Source organism: Cicer arietinum, chromosome 4 (assembly GCF_000331145.2).
Source record: "Cicer arietinum cultivar CDC Frontier isolate Library 1 chromosome 4, Cicar.CDCFrontier_v2.0, whole genome shotgun sequence".
In the NCBI taxonomy this organism is placed as follows: Eukaryota; Viridiplantae; Streptophyta; class Magnoliopsida; order Fabales; family Fabaceae; genus Cicer; species Cicer arietinum.
In genome coordinates, this window is record NC_021163.2 from 64,664,989 (window position 1) to 64,685,357 (window position 20,369).

General features: G+C 25.2%; 1 protein-coding gene across 1 annotated transcript; it reads left to right on the forward strand.

Moving 5' to 3' along the window:
• The first annotated feature begins 16,776 nt into the window (after positions 1–16,776).
• LOC101501911 (cysteine proteinase 15A-like) lies at positions 16,777–20,094 on the forward strand. The gene is given in 4 exon segments (NM_001279192.1): positions 16,777–17,226; positions 17,385–17,504; positions 19,141–19,384; positions 19,552–20,094. Coding segments are annotated over 4 exon segments (1,089 nt in total). The 5' UTR covers positions 16,777–16,779; the 3' UTR covers positions 19,830–20,094.
• The last annotated feature ends 275 nt before the right edge of the window (positions 20,095–20,369 follow it).

Consider the following 20,369-nt stretch of genomic DNA (forward strand, 5'->3'; position numbering starts at 1 on the left):
TAAAAAGAAGTTGTGTCAACTGTTTCAATGTTTTTTGCTTGTCTCCCACATTCTTTACTAATCAATCTTGTTTGGCTGACAAGACAACCTCAACACCACTTGCCTTAAAATTGAAAACAAACAAAACAAAATTAAATTAAATAGAAAAATATATAAAGCCTATACTCACTATTCACTCTAACTGTGGCTAATCACCAAATAGAATATACCAATTCGGATTCTTACCTTACCCTCTCTTTAATTGAATCATTGATATTTGAAACGTGGTTTGTACGTTGGGAATTTTTTTTTATTGATTTATTTAATATATTGGTCGAATAATATCTTTACGAATTATGAAATATTCATTTTATTTTATAGTCAATGAATATTGCACATTACACGTGTTCACATTACATGTGTTAGAAGAGAAAGATAAACTTTGAGAGAAAATCAAAAACATACTTTTATTATACTATATCAATAACAATGCGTAAGAGAAGAATTGAATATTATTCACAATCACTTTATCATTAACTGAAACTTTTTTTTAATAAGCAAATAAATTTTATTATCGAGAGCATAATAGGTACTCCAACTCGTATATCGAAGTGAAACGACAATTCAAATTTTACATTATATAAAAGGCAATTATCCATCTTCTATAAAATGGTTGTAAAATTTTGCCAATCATGTATTTGAAGATCGAATGACAAAAATAAATTACACATAATCAGTGATATTAGTACAACATATAATTGAATGGAGTTTATGTTCAATGAAACTATTGCAACATAAAAATATACAGCCGTTTGATATATATACCTTAAGACTATTACTAAAACGATATGTCATCTTTATTTTTCCTATAAATATATGTTTAGGTCGTTATGCACAATAATCTACTCATAATGAACCAATTGTATCATTTAACTAATAGTGCTTATATTATTTTTAAATTATTATATTTTATTTTATATTTATGACAGTGAAAAATAAATTAATTGTTAATAATAATAATTTAATAAAATTGAATTTAATTATAATTTTAGTTCTGTATTTTAATCAATTCACGCAATTAGTCCTTTTCTATTTTAAAAATTAAAAGATTTAATCTCATCTTGGAATTTTGTTATAAAAAAAATATTGATGTGACATATTTTAAATTACGTAACATATGATACAATAATGTTTAATGATTAATACATGTGAAATTACGATAAAACCCTAAAAAAACTTGAGTTTCATCTTATAAAATTATTTATTTTAAAATTTAATTAATAACATATAAACAATTAATATATGTAGTTGGTTTTACATAATGAGATTGTATACCACAACATTTAAAATATCTCAAATCACAATTTTTTTTAAGTTAAAAAATCTAAAGAAGAGATCAAAAATATTGAATTTTAAAATATAGGACTAGTTCTACAAATTAATGAAAATAGAGAAACTACAATTAAACTTCAAAATTATTATTCTCTTTTTTTTTATTATAATTATTTTTAATATGTGTGAATTAAATAAACCAATTCATTATAATACACATGAGATATTCATGATAAATTGTAATACAAAGGAAATATTCACGATAAATGATTAAATGAAATCTCTTTGAAATCTCGATTAAAAATGAAAACCAATGTATATTATGAAACGCAACATATGCTTTGGCACAAATACAATGACTTCTACAATCAATGAAAGAAAAGAAAATGTGCTATAAAAATTACAATCTTACCTATTTAAAATTTTATCTGTTTGATTTATTTGAAGATTAAACGATAATTTATTTTCTTGGTTATTTGATTAAAAAAAAACCGCAAAAAGAAGTTTACATGTAAAAAATGGACACACAAAAAAATGTACAAAAGAAACTGCAAAAAAAATGAAACTATAAATCTTGGAAATAAATAAATTGAAAAAAAGATTTACATAAAACTACGATAAAAATCAATATAAGAAAGAATGTACTAAAAAAACTACAACATTACCTATACAGATTTTGTTCTTTTTATTTTGTTTAAGGTTTAAATAGTAATATACTTATTGATTATTTAATTTAATAAAAATTGTACAAAGAAAAACTGCATGTAAAGAAGAGCAAACAAAAATTAAAAATCCTGCATAAAGAACTGCAAAAAAATATGGCACATAAAACTACAATAAAAAAGTGAAACTGAAACGTATTTGTCATATATATAACTGATTTATAAAATAAAGACACTAACAGATGAATTAACGAGACAACAATGTAACTATACTAAGAAAAATTATAATTTCAATAAAATTATATAAATGATAAAAAAAAAATATAGAATAAATATTTATTGATCTTTTATTTTTTTATTTTTTTCTTCTTTCTTCTGATTTTAATAATATTAAAAAAATATATGACAAATATTTATGAATGAAAAATATAAAAACAAAATTATAATTTCAATAAAATTATATAAGTAATAAATATAAAAAATAACGAGATAAATATTTATTTTTTTTTCTCTTTCTTTTTTCTTATAATTATAAACATTATTAAAAAAAATTATACAAGATAAATACTGTTATTTAAAATTTACTAATAATTATTATTAGAAAAATTATAGTACGAATATTTACTATTAATACATTAAAATAAAAAACAGAATAAATATTTATTATTAATAAATAAAATATAAAAAAGTATTTAAAATCAACATGTAACACGTTTAAATATGAACGACGTGTAGCGCATGAGCGGTAGTGGTGGTGGATTGGATTGGATCAGATACAGTAATATATAATATGGACTACACGTTCTCTATTCTTAACTAAACTCCCTTTAATGTTATTAATAATAAACCCTAACCCTAACCTTAACTCTAGGTCCCACCAATTGAAATATTATATTTTATACCTATATTTATACTTCTATTTTTATATTTTATATAAATATTTTTTTATTTTCTTACCCTGCTAAATTTCTAAAAAACTTAAAAAAAATATTTTTGAACCACATTATTTTAAAAAAAGTTAAACTTTGTAAATATGTATATATTTTCAAATTTTTAAAAATAAATGTGTATTGAAAAATTTAAAAAAAAAATTTCCATATTTGTGTATAGAAAATTTTTTTTCTTCAAGTTTTTCCGTATACAAACTTTAATTTTTAAGAATACATATGTGTATCGAAAAAGTTTTTCGATACACAAAGATTAAGGTTTAAGATTTAAACTCTAAATTCTACTAAAATACAACATTAAATTTTTTTAAAACGTGAGTTTTAGAAAATTTATTTTTAAAATTTTTCAAAATCAAATTGAACTTAGTGGGAATAAAAAAAAAGATAATTTATATAAAATGTAGATAGAAGTATAAGTGTGAAAGGATAGGTATAATTTTCCACCATTTGATATTTGATAGGGATACTACCCCACCCTAGCTACTTATTATAACCCACTAGCACACTACCTCTCTTCTTCTTTATTTTTTCCAATTCAAATTCTACGCTAACATTGCATTAAGTATATAATATGTCATGAGTTCACGACCAACGTGTGTATTTATTCATTTTATGAAAACCTTCAAGCTTAATAAACACTTAGAAATATAAAATTACATTTACTTCATTCTTAACAACTTATTAGAAGCTTGTATTCACAACAACTTCGTAGACAACCGAATATTGTTGGCCATACTCATCTTAAGACACTATTTATAGTTGGTCAATGTTGGTTGTATCATTGTACTCGTTTTGTTGTCGAATTGAATATAAAACAAGTTTTTATTAAAATTATATTTTATTTTTATCTCTTTTAAACTATCATTATCAATTCACAAGATTTGATCCATTGTTTATATTAACTATCGAATTCATCCCTAAATTATATTTTTAAATTTGATCTCTCTACACTTATTTTTTTTATTTCATCTTTGTATATGATAATGGTCACTTATAATATATATATATCGAAATCAAATCTTAACAATCATTACATTCTTTTAACCAAATACTATAAATAAATAAATAAATAAATAATGATTGTCGCGATAATGAGACTATTTCAAGTATAGCCAAATTCCTTAAAGGTTTTGTTTAAGACTTTTTTAAGCAAAACGTTTGGTTTAATAAAAATTTTATTACCATTAAAAAATTTATAGATAATGATTTGAAATATAATATGTATGAATTTAATTTTTTTTTTTTTTACAATTTACATATAGTTAGATTAAATGAAGAAAGTTTAAATGTTTTTTTGACATCTAGTTGAAATGCTTTTTAGTGTCTATAATATTTTAACATTAATAAAGAGACATTTAATATCACTCATTAAGTTATCTTAAATATTTAATAAAACATATTTGAGGCCTCACAAAAACTAAAAAATTGAGAGCTAGTATAACTCTGTTTCTCACTTTTTTTACCATCCTTGGAAAAAGGGAAAATGTGAATGCTTGCACTTAAAGTATATATAGAAAAAGAAAACAACTCTTACATATGCACATCCACAATTTCTTTTAATCTCTTTTCTAATCACATGATTAATATATCAGATACATCAAATTAGTTTTTCTATTTATTTATCTCTTAATATGTCAAATGAGTAATTGAGTGTCTAGCAATATTTTTTCAAAAAAAAGAAATATGTTGTGAACTTTCATTTTTATTTTCAATAATATATACTCCATTCAAAATGAAATATAAGAAAAATAGTAATTAAAAAATTGATGTATCTGAATAAAAATCAATATTAGATACATTAAATTTTCAGTTATTATTTATATTTATATTTTAATACAAAATAGCATATATTATTGGGTATTGTGCTTCATTTCTACGTAAAGCAATGCCTAAATAGTATTGTCCGCATTTCTCAGTTATTCAAGTGGAGATGGATCTTGTTAGAGTTGAAAGAGAGATATTATTATGAAGAAAAAGGCAGCCATAAAAAAAATATAAAAAAAAAGAGTAAAGTTTATGTTCGATTTGTCAAACCAGTCTCAGCAAAACGTCGATTGTACATTCGTTAACCGTTGGATCGGTCTGATGTTTTGCAACATAAATATCTTCATTTTCAATGGTTGAATCAACGAAACGATGTCTGGAAAGGGAGAAACAATGTTCAGACGGTAGGAGATTTTTTAGGTTTTTTCATTTGTAAGCTTTAGCGCTTTGTTATTTTTACCGGTTGTATGAACAATTTATGCATCATTTTGATACTCTTTTGTACCTTTATCTGATTATAATTTAACTATTTATTTGATCTAGACAATCCATAATTTTTACCATTACATTGAAGAATTTTCTACATTAAAATATCGATTATTTACATATTTTTATTTGACCAATTCGATGTCATATATTTGTTGTTGCTCTTCACATCTGCAAATTAAAAGAGTTTTATATCTGCAAATTAAAAGAATTTAATATGTGATGGATATTGATTATTATTGTGTTTCTCATTTTTTTATTTACATGTATGTCGGGTAATTAACCATCAATGAAATACTAGAATTAGTTAATTAAGAAGAAAAACAATCTAAGGTCACTTTCAATAGCTAGAAATAGTACAATCCCTCAAATAAAAAAAAGAGCTAGAAATAGTAGATGGAAACTTTGCACTAAGGTTCCACACTACGAAAGTAAGCACAATGTGCGGTTTGTTGGTTCCTAAACGAACCTCATAACTTTAACAGACATGATGCCTCCCCTAAAATGCGACCACCATCATTCTTATATTTAAAGAAAAAGAAGCATACCTATTCATATAAAACACCTTTTCAACTTTCCATTTTTTTAATTCAATTTCAATGTGCTCCTTTCTGACACCTATCAATGCTTTACTAATTACATTATATTAGTACAACTAGTGAAGCAAATTAAAAAGTTAGCCAAACCCAAAATATATCATTTAGACCGTAGCTGACGTGTATTTGTTCAAATTATAGTGCATCAATTATTTTAAAAGTTATAAATTCTAGTTTTTGTAAAATAATAGTATTTTATTAGTAATTGTGATAATTCACCTTAATACTAAACTGACACATAAATTTGTGAGTTATAATTATTACTTGGAAAAAAATTATATAAAAATAATCATTTTATCATTCAAATTCTTAATTAGTAAAAAATGTTAGATATCTGTAAAAGAAAATAGTAAGATACCTTTTAAAAAAAAAATAATTTAAAATTTAAATTTATATAAAACATATCCATGAAAAGGTGTAACATATCCAACAAAAAACTCTAAATTATAGAAATGTCCACAATTCTTGAATATCTATGAAAAAATATATATATTGGTACAAGTATCGTCAATGAACTTGTCAAAATTAAATAATTAAACTATAAAAAAAATAATAGAAGAAGATAGGTGTTTTTTTTTAGGAAAAAAAGGATCTTAGATATCAAATGAATTTATTAGTATTTTTATATGTATTAAGTATGTATGTATTTATCTAATCGATATTTTTTTATATAATTGTTAATATTCGTTTATTTTTTATTTTTAAAAGTCACTGATAAATTTATGATGAATTATTTTGATGCTAAAAAAATAATTTTACAAAAGTTTTGTAATTATTAGTTATCTTTCTTCTTATATTATTACAACAGTTGATATTTTGAATTTAGTTTACAATATTTTTGTTATAATTAAGACTTATATATGTTTTTGTTGTAGAAACTTAAATAATTTTGGAAAGTAGTTTAAATCTATAAATTTATAAAACTTGTCATAAAAATGATTATATGAATAATACTGAAATATAAGATGTAATATTGATGATTTAATAATAATATATTTCATTTTTTTAACAAGCTTGATACCAGTTCCGAACATATTTAGAGGATAACAGAGTGTTCACCTAATTTTAAGGTATTGTTAATTATGATATGTTATCACAATTAATTCTTTAAGCATCATTGTTTTGAAGCATGTTAGTAATTCATCAATTTAAATTTTAGCAAAAACAAATTAATCAATTTAATGAAATTTTCAATATTAAAACTAAAGTGATAAATATTTAGAGACAAAACAAGAATAAATATTTTGATTAAAAAAACAAGAATAATAATTACAACTACAATTTAATTATGTAAAACCAAAACAGAACATGACCCTGAACCAAGGCCAGTTGTGGTGTTAATTACATTTTTGAGGAGTTTTTCCATTTTTTGGTTGAATAAGTACACTGTTTGTGTGCACGAGAGAATCTTTAAAAGATTCACATACACACACACAAATATCAGTGTCTGGGATGATTCCTCTTCCTCTGTTACTAGCTTGTTACCTCTGAATTCTGGTCTCCTCTCTTTACATTTTGCTTTTCAAGAACCACATTCACTCTCTTTCTCTTACTCTACTATTATGTGCTTCCTTCACTATTACACTATTAATATTACTACTACTCTTATTTTTAATTGCATCCCCAATGGACAAAATAACAGAATCACCATGTAAAATGTGATTCGAAAAATTACTAAAAAAAATAAATAAATATTATTTAATTGCATTTTTAGTCTCATATTTTTAATAATTTGTAGAATTTGTCTCCTATTTTAAAATTCGACAAGTTTGATTTCTCTCTCATATTTTTTAACTAAAAAAACAGTGATTTGATATATTTAAATAATGTGTCATTTAATCTCGTAGAACTATTATATGTTATTAATTAAATTACAAAATGAATAATTCAAAAGTTGAAATCGAATTTTTTAAATGATTTTATTATAATTTTATAGTATTAAACTTTATATCATATACAATTTCATTTAAATTATATTACATCGTTACTTTTTAATTAAAAAATCTAATGAAATGATCAACACTATTGAATTTTAAAATAAATGAATCACTTTCACAAAATGATGAAAATATTGCAATTAAATCTAATATTTTTAATAGAAAATTAATTTATTTTTAAATTTATTTTTTCATACTCTGACCCTTTAAATCTATGTTTGGACCTAACATGCTAATTCACTAGGGGCCGGTTAAAGTTGAAAGAAATCGGAGGGGAAAAAAAAGAAAGAGAAATTTGGAGAAAAAGAAATGTGTCTACAAAATTTAGTTGTGTATGCTCCTTATTAATAGTATTAATTAAAACATGTAAAAAGTTGATAAAATTCTCTTATCAATTCATAATTAATTATCATAGTTAATTAAGATTAACATCTCTTTTTTTTTTTTTAATAAAGATTAACTTCTCATATAAAATCTCACGTAGATAATTTAGTTATTGAGTTAAACAAACCAAAAGAATTACAAAAAAGAATAACTGCATTAAAAAATAGAAAATTTTATCTAACAATTAATTTACTAATATTTATTTATAAAAAAATTTCTAATATAATTAATCGATTAATAAATATTTGTTGGCTTAAAAAATCAGTTAATCTCACTGATTTAATATTTGCTGCATCCAGTCAATTAAGGAAAATTATTAGCACGTAATAATTATGTTATATTAAAGCAATAATATCCACTTACCTCAAATTAATCGCATGCATATATTGAATTGTTATTGGTTAAAGAAGTTTGCGTGACACAATATTGCTAAACAGCTATGATTAAAATATTGAAAAAGAGGGATCGAAAATGGAATCAAATCAATTATCAGTTGAAATCGTACGTCCCATGGAACTATTACTCTTCATGCCCAAACATGATGTTTAATTACTTGATTTTTTATTACACAAAAGCCAACCTTATGTTCTTTTAACGGTTACATTCATTGCTTAGTTCACACTAATTAATAATCAACATTTACACTTAATTTTCGGTCATATTGGTTGTTAATGTTTAGTTATGTTTCCCATTTTTTATTCTTGTAGGGAATTAATATTATTAACATTTGGTAATATGCATTTATGCTTGACTACTTCAAAATTACACAATTAGGTGCCATTACTTGCTATATGTATCAAAGTCTTACATTCAATTCAACGAAATATCACTTAAAACGCATTTACAAGTGAGATATAAATTCATTAAAAAGAGAGAAATTCATTAAAAGTGATTAGTCAAATTCTACGATGAAAATTACCCATAAATCTTCTTATAATTATAACTAGGATTAAAAAAAATTAATTCTATTGTTACATATTTCTACAATAAATCAAATATCAACTTGGATGGTGAGGTGCACTTCGAAAATTGATAGACATGAAAAGAAGTTTATAACCAAACAAAGTAGTTTCCATTCTTTGACAATAAATCCTATTTATGGGCCTTGCTTGGCACGTTTTTGTGATCTATAGGATACAAGATAAAACTTAAACCACTATGGATTCTTCATTGCTTTTATGTTCCAAACTTTTGGGACATAAGGGTTCCACCCCCACCAAGTCACGTCACTCCAACCTCATACAAATCAAGGTCATCAACTATATATATCTTTAACTTGCTGATTTTTTTTGACAAATTAATTTGGTGAATTTAGAATCGGATATTCACATGTCTATGTCAAAAGTCAAAACAGACTGCAATTTATTTAATAATTTTTAGAAAAATATTGTAAAATAAATTGAAAATTAAAATATTATAAAATTTGTTAAATTTTTACATTCATGCATAGAAAGTTTTATATACACGTCAAATCATGTATATAACTTTATAAATAATTACGACAAAAGTTAAAATTATTAATGATCTAACGATATCTATTTCAATTTCACAATGTATATAAATAATTTTTTTAATATGATCATTTAGTTTATAAATTGAGCCAATGAAAATAAATACTTACGATTTAATTAACTGCATTTAGTTGTAATCTAAATAAGTAGACGACATTAATGAGTATATGCTTTGACTCTAATTATTGTTTCCCATCTTACTATACCTTTTTGACCATATATTGTACTATACATATTCGGTTATGATTAACTCTGTAGGAATTCAAGTCATCATCTAGGATATCAATTGACTAAAAAAAAAAATATATGATATCAATCTAATTATTGTTTCCATTGGATTTTTTGATGAGTGAAGGGAAAAGTTGCGGCAAAAATCTTTCAAAGTTGAGAAAGAATATTCCATGTTGTGGATTATTTTGGATCATCAATTGCATTGGAAGACCACATCATGGTGTGAGCATTTATGCTTCACAAGAACTTTCGCTATCTCGTTGCTTTCAAAATAATTCAATCGATGTGTGTCTTAATATTACCTCTCGTCCCTTCTAATATATTTGAGTTATAGGTCAATCAAAATTGACCGGTACAACAATTTTTTATGTGACTAAATATATTAATTTTAATTAATTAAGTTATAATGCAAATGTCTTTTATAAAAAAATTAAATATCTTTTTTTATAATTAAAATAGAATGCAATTGCATCATATACTTGAGTAGATTGTACGAAAACTTAAGAAAGCAATCATAAGGGATATAAACTAATATCTCCTTAAAAAAATTATTAAGAATTTTTTTTAAAGATAAAACTATAGTAAAAAATAAAAAGGTACAATAAACGTCTACATAAACAAGTAAAAATTATATTCAAGAAAATGAATCATATTTCTATAAAAATATATGATATATTAGAGAAAAAATAATCTAATGAATGTCTTTATGTATTTGGAAAAAAATATCTGCATGATACACTACTAAAAAATATATGTAATTTCTCATGGATAGTGCGCCCGTTACTATACTTTTTTCCGGATAATAATTATAGAAAATTAATAAAAATATTAATCTTTTATTTATACTATAGATAAAATGATGTAATTTATTTTAATTAATAATGAGAAAACAAAATTAAATTTGATAATGCATGAGAAATATTTGATAATAAGCTAACCTATTTCATGTTTTTTTTTATGTATTATCATTGATAAATATTTATCTCACATTTTTTTTTATTTATAATAACAAATATTTGTCTCATATTTTTTATGTATCATTGACAAATATTTATATTGTGATTTTTTATATTTATCAAGGACAAGAATTTGTCCCAAATTTTTTGTATATCAGTTATAAATATTTATCTTGTGTTTTATATATGTATTAGTGGTAATATTTTTCTGTGATTTTTTATTTTTATCACTGAGAACTATTTGTCTCGTATTGTTTGTATGTATCATTGACAAATATTTGTCTCATTATTTTTTATATATCATTATTAAGTATATGTCACATGTTTTATATGCAAAAGTTATTTTCTATTTACCCCACTTTTTTTTATATATTTATTCCATTTTTTTTTAATATTTGTCCATTGTTTGTTTTATGTATTAGTGATAAATATTTGTCATGTATTTTTATTTGTATTTGTCCCATGATTTTTTATGTATCGGAGATAAATATTTGTCTCATGATTTTTTATATATTATCATCACTGATAAATTTTTATCTCGCGTTTTGTCCTGTATTTTTTATGCATCAACGACAAATATTTGTCTCGTGACTTTTCATATTTATCTCGTGTTGTTTTTGAAGTATCAATGAAAAATAAATTTTCCGTGATTTTTATTTATTTATCATTGTTAAATACTATTTCGTGTTTTTTTATGAATCAATAGTAAATATTTGTCCAATTATTTTTTATGCATAAGTTATTTTCTTTTTATCCTGTGGTTTTTTTAAAATATCTATCAATGATGAATATTTGTCTCGTGCTTTTTTATATTTAGCACTTGCAACTATGTGTCCCGTGTTTTTTATGTATCAACTTTAAATATTTATCCCACTCTTTTTAATATTTATTAATGACAATTTTTTGTCACATATTTTTATATGTATTAGTGGCAAATATTTGTTGTGTGTTTTTTTTATATATATTTATTATTGATAAATATTTGTCCAATATTTTTTATACATCAGTTGTAAATCTTTATCTTATGTTTTTTATACGTATCTGTAGTAAATATGTTTCCCGTGATTTTTTATATTTGTCTCTTACAAATATTTGTCTCATATTTTTTTTTATATATTATTGACAAATATTTGTCCCATAATTTTTTATATGTCACTCACAAATATTTTCTCATGCTTTTTATGCATAAGTGTTTTTTTCTTTTTATTTTATGCGTTTTTTTAACTATTTATCATTGATAAATATTTGTCCCTTATTTTTTTTGTCAAATTATAAAAATTTGTTTATGTAGCATTGACAAATATTTATTATGTATTTTTTATTCATCAATTATAAATTTATCTATCATTTTTTTATATATTTATAAGTAACAACTATGTAACAAATATATATATTTTGTTGAAAGGAATGAGTATCATTGATGTAAAAAAGAAATAAATAAATGCCTGTCATTTCTTATCAATAACTCATAATGTTACATAATTTACTATGTAATAAATATTTGTCAAGTATCAGATTTTTACTATGTAATAAAAAGAAAGAAATTTCAATAACTTTAAAAATCAGATTTTTATCAAGTATCACGACAAATTTGAAATGGTGGAAAAAGTGAAAACTCTCTAACAAAATGGTGAGGTTAACATAAAGGAGTCAACTTTGAAATAATTGTAAAAATAGTTCATTTAAACAAAAATATTTTAAAAAGCAAGTTTAGTAGCTCATTGTTGATATAAAAAAAGAGACATCTTACAATAAAATAAAGAAGAAAAATAGAATGAAGGGTGAAAGATAACTTATTTCGAAATGGAATTAGCTTGCTTTGAATTTTTTAGTGGTTCTTGTGTTAGATTGCTTGTTACTAACTAATAGGCCTTTATTATTATTATTATTATTTTATTTATAAGAATCAAACTTCATAGAGCACCTCATTCAAATAAAATTGAGTTGGGACACTCTCCATATGCAACACTCAACATCTATATTTTAAGTCTATAATATATAACTTATAAGTCAGTCAAATATATATAACAAAAGTCAAAACGATCTTGCCATGCTAATAGCTTCGTCCTCACAACCAAGATACTACCATTTCAAATATATTAAATGTACTTAGTATCAACTTTTAATATGACAATTTATTTGAAACTTTTTATTATTGATGAAACAAAATTTTCGTACAATTATTGAAGAAGATTTAATAAATAGATTAATCATGATAGAGTTATTTCTGAAGGTAAGTGGATCTTTCTTTCCCCACCCTACTCGGCTATTGCATTGCATTGGAGTCTAGACCGGACATTCTTTTTTAGAGAAATGTATCATGCACCCCCACATTAACTTCTCACCCTCCATTTTTATAGAAATACAATTTTACCCTTTTAACTAAACAAAATTTTAAAATATTCGAAAGTTTAGAAAATTCGAAATGACAATTTTCAGAATTTTTGCAACTTTTGAAATATTTAAAACTTTCGAAATAGAAAACTTCAAAGTTTTTGAACTTTTTCGGAAGTTTCAAATTTTGGAAATAAGGATTACATTTCAAAAATTTGGGAAGTTTCGAATATTTCTAAATTTGGAAAATTTCGAAAGTTTTCAAATCTGAAAAGTTTCGAAACTTTTCCAAATATGAAAATTTTCGAAATTTTCCTATTTCGAAAGTTTCGAAAATTCTAGAATTTTCTATTTCGGAAGTTTCGAAACTTTCAAATTGATCAAAAGTTTCAAATTTTTTGATCAATTCTGGAAAAATACATTTCGAAAGTTTCAGATTTATCAAAAGTTTCAAAAATGTCAAAATATTCTTGAAAATTATGTTTTGAAATTTTCGTATTTATCAAAAGTTTCGAAAACGATAAAAAAATTCACTTTTTTATATTTCAAAAGTTTAAAATTTTTAGAATGATAATGTAAATTTTGGAAGTTTCAAAAAATAAGGTGAATAATGAAGTGGCTAATCTTTTTAACGAACATTGTGATATTTTCATTTGAAATGAGGGGTGAAAAGTTAAAGTGGGGTGCATGGTACATTTCTCTTTTTTTTTATCAATGGACTGATTCTTTGGCCCATTTGACACTACTTTAGATGCCGTGGCCCAATTGAGAAATTGCCCACATAATTTTTTAAAGAAAAAAAACATTTTGACAAAAAAAAAAACGGAAACAATATTAGTTGCAATCAAACCTTTGAATTAAGAGATCAGTAGTGTGTCAACAATATGCACTACTTTAAATTACTTTTTCTTTTTAACTCATTCTCACAGGTTCATTTTTCACCTTTTCTTTTGTGACTTCTTTTGCTTCATCCACTTGTGTAAAATTGAAAACAATCACCATAGGTCTACTTTGACGGCTCTCTTTTTGAAAAATTCACTTCTTATCCTTCAAATTATATATTTACTTCCACAAATCCTCCATGAACGAATTACCTTTCATCATAATAAATAAAAATAGTTTTCCAATTACTTTCGATAAATTTAAAATTTAATTTTGCTAAATTAAAAATAGGTTCCAACGATTAAAATTCAACATTGTTAGCAGATTCAAAGTTTAGTTTATTGAAATTATCCGAAAAAGTGGAGAATATTTTAAAAAATATTATATGCAAATTTGAAATTACAAAGTTAGGTAGGAGTGTGTAAGAATCGAGTCGTGATGTAGACTCCTCCCGTAAATAATTAGTTGGATCTAATTTGGTCTCAACGAAAATAAGGACAAAAAATACAAGGAAAAGAATAGAATAAGGTAAAAAAAAAAAATCGAGTTTAGGTTACCATTCGTGTTACTCGATATGTCATAAATTACTTCAAGGACAAATTATTATTTTATTTGATTATGGATTTATCATTTAAAAAAAAAAAAAATACTAACTGTAATAATTTAGGATTTATAAAATAATGTTATGAGTTACTACTTCTTAATGAATGAATAATGACAAATTGTATCCATATGTGATTTAGTAAGAATTAATTTATGTTTAATTTTTAAAAAAATGTTTAAGAATTACTAATTGACAGTTTATTTTTATGAACAACTCAATCTATCTTTATTTCGTCTCATTCTTATTAAACCAACAATTTATCGAATTTGATCGAGTTAAAAGATAAATTAATCTATAAATTAATCCAATTAAATGTTAGCACAATATCAACAACACAACCAATATATTTAATCCGTTATTTATACTCCTTTAGTTGGGGGTTTAGGATATCAGTTGGAGCTAAACTTTTTTTGACACTTATTAACTCATATATTTGTATAAAAATATAAATAAAAGTTAAATTTTATAAGAATTTAAAATTCTGTGTGAATGAGAGAGAAACTATATAATTTACTAATTTTTCAATATGTTTTTAATATGTTTTCAATTATTATAATTATTGTTATTATTATTATTATTTATTAAATAATATTAAAATTCCAAGTTTTTATTTACTATTAAAATATTATTTTTAGGCGACTAATATATTATTTAGATTGTTAAAAATTAATTTATTTATAAATTTCAAAATATTCATATATATATATAATAAAATAATAAATTGTTAATTAGAAAAATGAATTTTTTATTTTAGATAAATTTGTAATAAAATAATATTTAAAGAGTTAATTTATATAATCTAAAATATTATTTTAATTTTTGTTAAAAAAAATATTATTTTTGTTTAGTAAGTTGCGTCTTCATGCTTCTTGCCTAAAATTGACTTCAATATTTAATAATCGAGTGATAAGGACAACGTGACAAAAAAGTGGAAATAAAAATCAAGGAGAGTAACGTACAAACAAACTTTGATTAAACTAGATATTTTGTCTATGATCTTGATTACTTTATTGTCAGACACGAACGTAGAACAAATAAGGAATCTATAAAAATGATAAATTGCAATAAAACAACAAAACTATAACCAATCCATACACATTACATTTTGCATTGAATTGTGTGCTTTACTTTTTTGGTGAATGGAATTAGATTTTTACATTGATGTATACTTCTTTCGAAGTAAAGTAACTTTTTTTTTTTTTTGGATATGTTTAATTTCAAATGAAGTATAATGTTTATATATAGTTCACTACATAGAGCTCAGATAATAACAATAGGATATTAAAAATTTGTGCGTTTGCTGATAGTGCTAGATTCTTTAAACTCAAAAATTGATGTTGAATCTTATAATAATATAACATTTGGTAATTAGAGTTTGTTTGATTTGAAAAAATTTAATCAAGAGAAAATAAAAAAAAAAAGTAGAGATTTTAGTTTAAGTGAAGGTGATAAATTTTAAATAATTTTTTAAATTTTTTAAAATTTATCTTCCATTACTCCTCTTAAAATTTGAACTAAATACAAAAATTTATAATTTTTTTTCTCATTATTTTCACAACCCTTATACTCTTAAGAACAAACTATATATCATTTTATATTAAAAAAAATATTTAATTTGTGTATACAATTATTAGTTTTACGAACACTTTTTTACATTGTGGACATATCACATCATTCATATGTGTGTTATTAAATAATTATAACTAATAAAAAACATATTTGTTTGATTTATGAAATAATATAATTAAATACTTCTTTTAAAATAAAATATAAAAAAAATAATATTTAAAAAATTAATGTATCTGATTAAAAATTAAGACTAGATACGTAAATTTTTTATATATAACTTTTACTTATAGTTTATATTAAAAAGAATATATTTTATGATTATAATTTATTGATAGAATAAAAAAATTAAAATAAAAAATGATTATAAGTTATAGATTTCTATTTCTCATATTTTTTGATGAGTTGAAAATTGAAAATGAATTTGGATGACAATATCAATAGCTAAAGAAAACGCCACATGGAGAATGCGTGTACTCACAAGTTGCAGAAACGATCCACCATTAATATAACGACACGTGCCTCAATGGCAATGGATATTTTCCTCATTAAATTCGTTTCAATTCCATTAACTCTAACCAATCCAATCCATTTCCTCTTCTCACCCAATGGACCGCAGTTTCCTCTTAGCTCTCCTCCTCTTCTCCGTCGTAGCAACCGCCACAAAGGACGACAACAACGACGACTTTCTGATCCGTCAAGTCACTGATCACGAAGATGATCAACTACTGAACGCAGAGCACCACTTTACAACCTTCAAGTCTAAGTTCAGTAAAAGCTACGCAACAAAAGAGGAGCACGATTACCGATTCGGCGTGTTTAAGTCAAATCTTAAGAAAGCGAAGCTCCATCAGAAGCTCGATCCTTCCGCGGAGCACGGAGTCACTAAGTTTTCAGACTTAACGGCGTCTGAGTTCCGTCGCCAGTTTCTTGGACTTAAAAAACGTCTCCGTCTACCGGCTCACGCTCAGAAGGCTCCGATCTTACCTACTAACAACCTTCCTGAGGACTTCGATTGGCGTGAGAAAGGAGCCGTCACTCCCGTCAAGGACCAGGCACGTTCAATTATTAAATTAATAATTATATAATTAATAATACTAATTATTATTATTATTATTATTATTATTATTATTATTATTATTATTATTATTATTATTATTATTATTATTATCATTATTATTAACGATTTGATTTAATTTGGTGTGATTATTAGGGTTCGTGTGGTTCGTGTTGGGCGTTTAGCACAACGGGAGCGTTGGAAGGAGCAAATTATTTGGCTACTGGGAAATTAGTGAGCCTTAGTGAGCAACAGCTTGTGGATTGTGATCATGTGGTTAGTTGTTTTTAATATTTAATTAATTAAATTAATTCTCTTTTGCTTGTTGTTTTTAATATTTAATATTTTACTTAATTAAATTTACTTTAGCCCCTTTTCATTTTGTTGTATATGGTTAGTGGTGATTATTTGTTTGGTTTAACCTAACTCGTGAGTCTAAACTGAACCAATAATTGGTTCAGATTTTTGAAGATGTTCTGCTTTATTTTTTTTCCCCATATATTTTATAAAAGGTTTTATAATATTAATTGATTATTTATTTATTACAAATCTGGTAAACTGAATTGAACCAACCTTATGATTGTGTTGGTTTTAGTTTGGATGCGATGAAATAAATTTGAAAATATAAAGAATGTTGAACCAATTGAATTTTTTTATTGATTCAGAATATCTTTCTCGTTCAAAACTAATTTTGTGGTTGGTTAAGCACATCATTCGTTCATGCTATAGCTATTTTGGAAATGGCAAGCAGATTTTTCTTTAACTTTGTAAACAACGATTTTTTAGAAACAATTAAATTAAGTACCAAGAAGTCAATGTTTACTTTCTGTGTTTTTATAAAGTAGCCTAGTGGTGGCAAAATTCACGTACATTAAATGCGGTGAAGAGGGGTAGAGCAGGATTGAATCCATACCCCAACATTTCAAATATCCCTGCTGTTTTTTACAATCTGAGCTGCGCTTATGGAACCCAGTTGAAATCAATTGTTTGGGATGAATTCTTCTCATCTGTCCGCTATGAGGGGGAGTGTACTAATATGCCAAAGGAAGACAGATTATAAGTAGGGTTTTTAGTGGTGGAAATGAAGTTAAATGACCATCTGAGAAGGGCTCACCCCTTTTTTATAGTTAAGAGAGTATGTGAAGGACTTGTATATCAGATTATTTGATTGGTGGAGAGCAACATAACTTCATCCATTAGTTGTAGGCTTCCTGAATAAGCTGAGATCAAAGAGCTTGTTAGAGGCTTTGCTTATTAGATAGCGTGTAAGCTTCTTATATGTGATAAGCGGGTCTGTTATTGTGCAAACTTTGGATAAGGTTTCAGCTTTCTTATTGAAAATATCTTACAGTGGTCATCTTCTAGAAGTCATAGGATTATTTGGGCCGAATTTTAGAGCAACATAACATGGTGACCTGACCTTTGAGGCAAAGGTCTATTCCCTTGCACAAGCTCCATAAACTCTTGGTGTTTTTAGCTAATGATCTAAGTGTCTTTAAAACACAGTCGACCTAATGTTTACTCTTTCAGAATTCATTTAGGTGACTGAAAGTTTATGACCCGAGGTCATTTATGGGATATCCTCATCCATAATGCTACAATGACGTGATGTGTTGGATCATAAATACTTCAAGATTGAAAACTTGTGTTATGGAAACATCTGTATCTACTACTGCATTTCTATCTACAGTTAATTATGCTTATTTGTAGGGTGTTGGTTTAGGTTTAAAACTATTTTGATTTATTTCTTAATTTTATAGTAGTGTGACAGTGTCGTGTCTGCAAATTTTATCTGTGTCCAGCTTCCTGTACTCCTATGTGTTGTCCAATTTTTATTTTTGTACAAGACAGTAAAATGCTCCACCACGATGATATACATAATGATGAATTAATGGCTATATAAATCTCACAGTGTGATCCAGATGAATATAATTCGTGTGACTCGGGCTGTAATGGTGGATTGATGAACAATGCATTTGAATACCTACTCCAGTCTGGGGGAGTAGTGCGAGAACAGGACTATTCTTACACAGGAAGAGATGGCTCCTGCAAATTTGACAAAAGCAAGATTGCTGCTTCCGTATCTAATTTCAGTGTTGTTTCCGTTGACGAAGACCAAATTGCTGCAAATTTAGTAAAGAATGGCCCTCTTGCAGGTACCTAATTCTTCTTCGTACACAAAAGAATTGGTTCCCTCACCTACTTGTATCCTTAACACTTCACAAAGGAATTATAGATATATCTGTTTGATCATCTCTTTTTTTCAAGATACAGAATGAATGGCAAATTTTACAAATACTGACTTAAGCTTTGCTTTTTGCAGTTGCTATTAACGCAGCCTGGATGCAAACATATATGAGTGGTGTCTCATGCCCATACATCTGTGCAAAATCGCGTTTGGATCATGGGGTTCTTCTAGTTGGTTTTGGAAATGGTTTTGCTCCCATCCGATTGAAGGAAAAGCCTTACTGGATCATAAAGAATTCATGGGGACAGAATTGGGGTGAGGAAGGATATTACAAGATCTGCAGAGGTCGAAATATATGTGGAGTGGATTCAATGGTCTCAACTGTAGCTGCAGTTCATGCATCCAACAATTAATAATACGGAGATGCTGGTTCTGGTGGTCTCATCCTATGTGACACGACTCTAGTTCAATTTGTGTAAATATATAATCATGAAGTTGTGAATTTAGCTTCTGGTTCTGGCAAAACTATCTCCATATAGGATCAGAAAACTACCACAATCATGTTATTTATGTAGTTGGTAATTATGTATGCTTGTTACTCAAGTGTTGTTTATCCATAGCCATGGCAACATGGTAGGTACATGAATTAGAATATCATAAGTGTAAACTTAATTATCTTCTAATGTTTATGGAGCATATGCAAAATATCAGTTTAGTGTGATTGGGATAAGGGTGGTGCTTCCCACACTCTCAACCTCAGTTCTTATGTGTAGAAAGACTATAGAAGTATATTACATATATGTTTATGTTCTTTCTATGCGGTTAGTTTAACCTTTGAATTTGTGCTGGAATATTTATTTCATGCGACTTGGACTTTTAAAAGGTTGAACTGACTCTGTCCTTAGTCTGGTATTTTAGAGTAATGACGTTTTCTATTGGGAAAAATGCGTGCT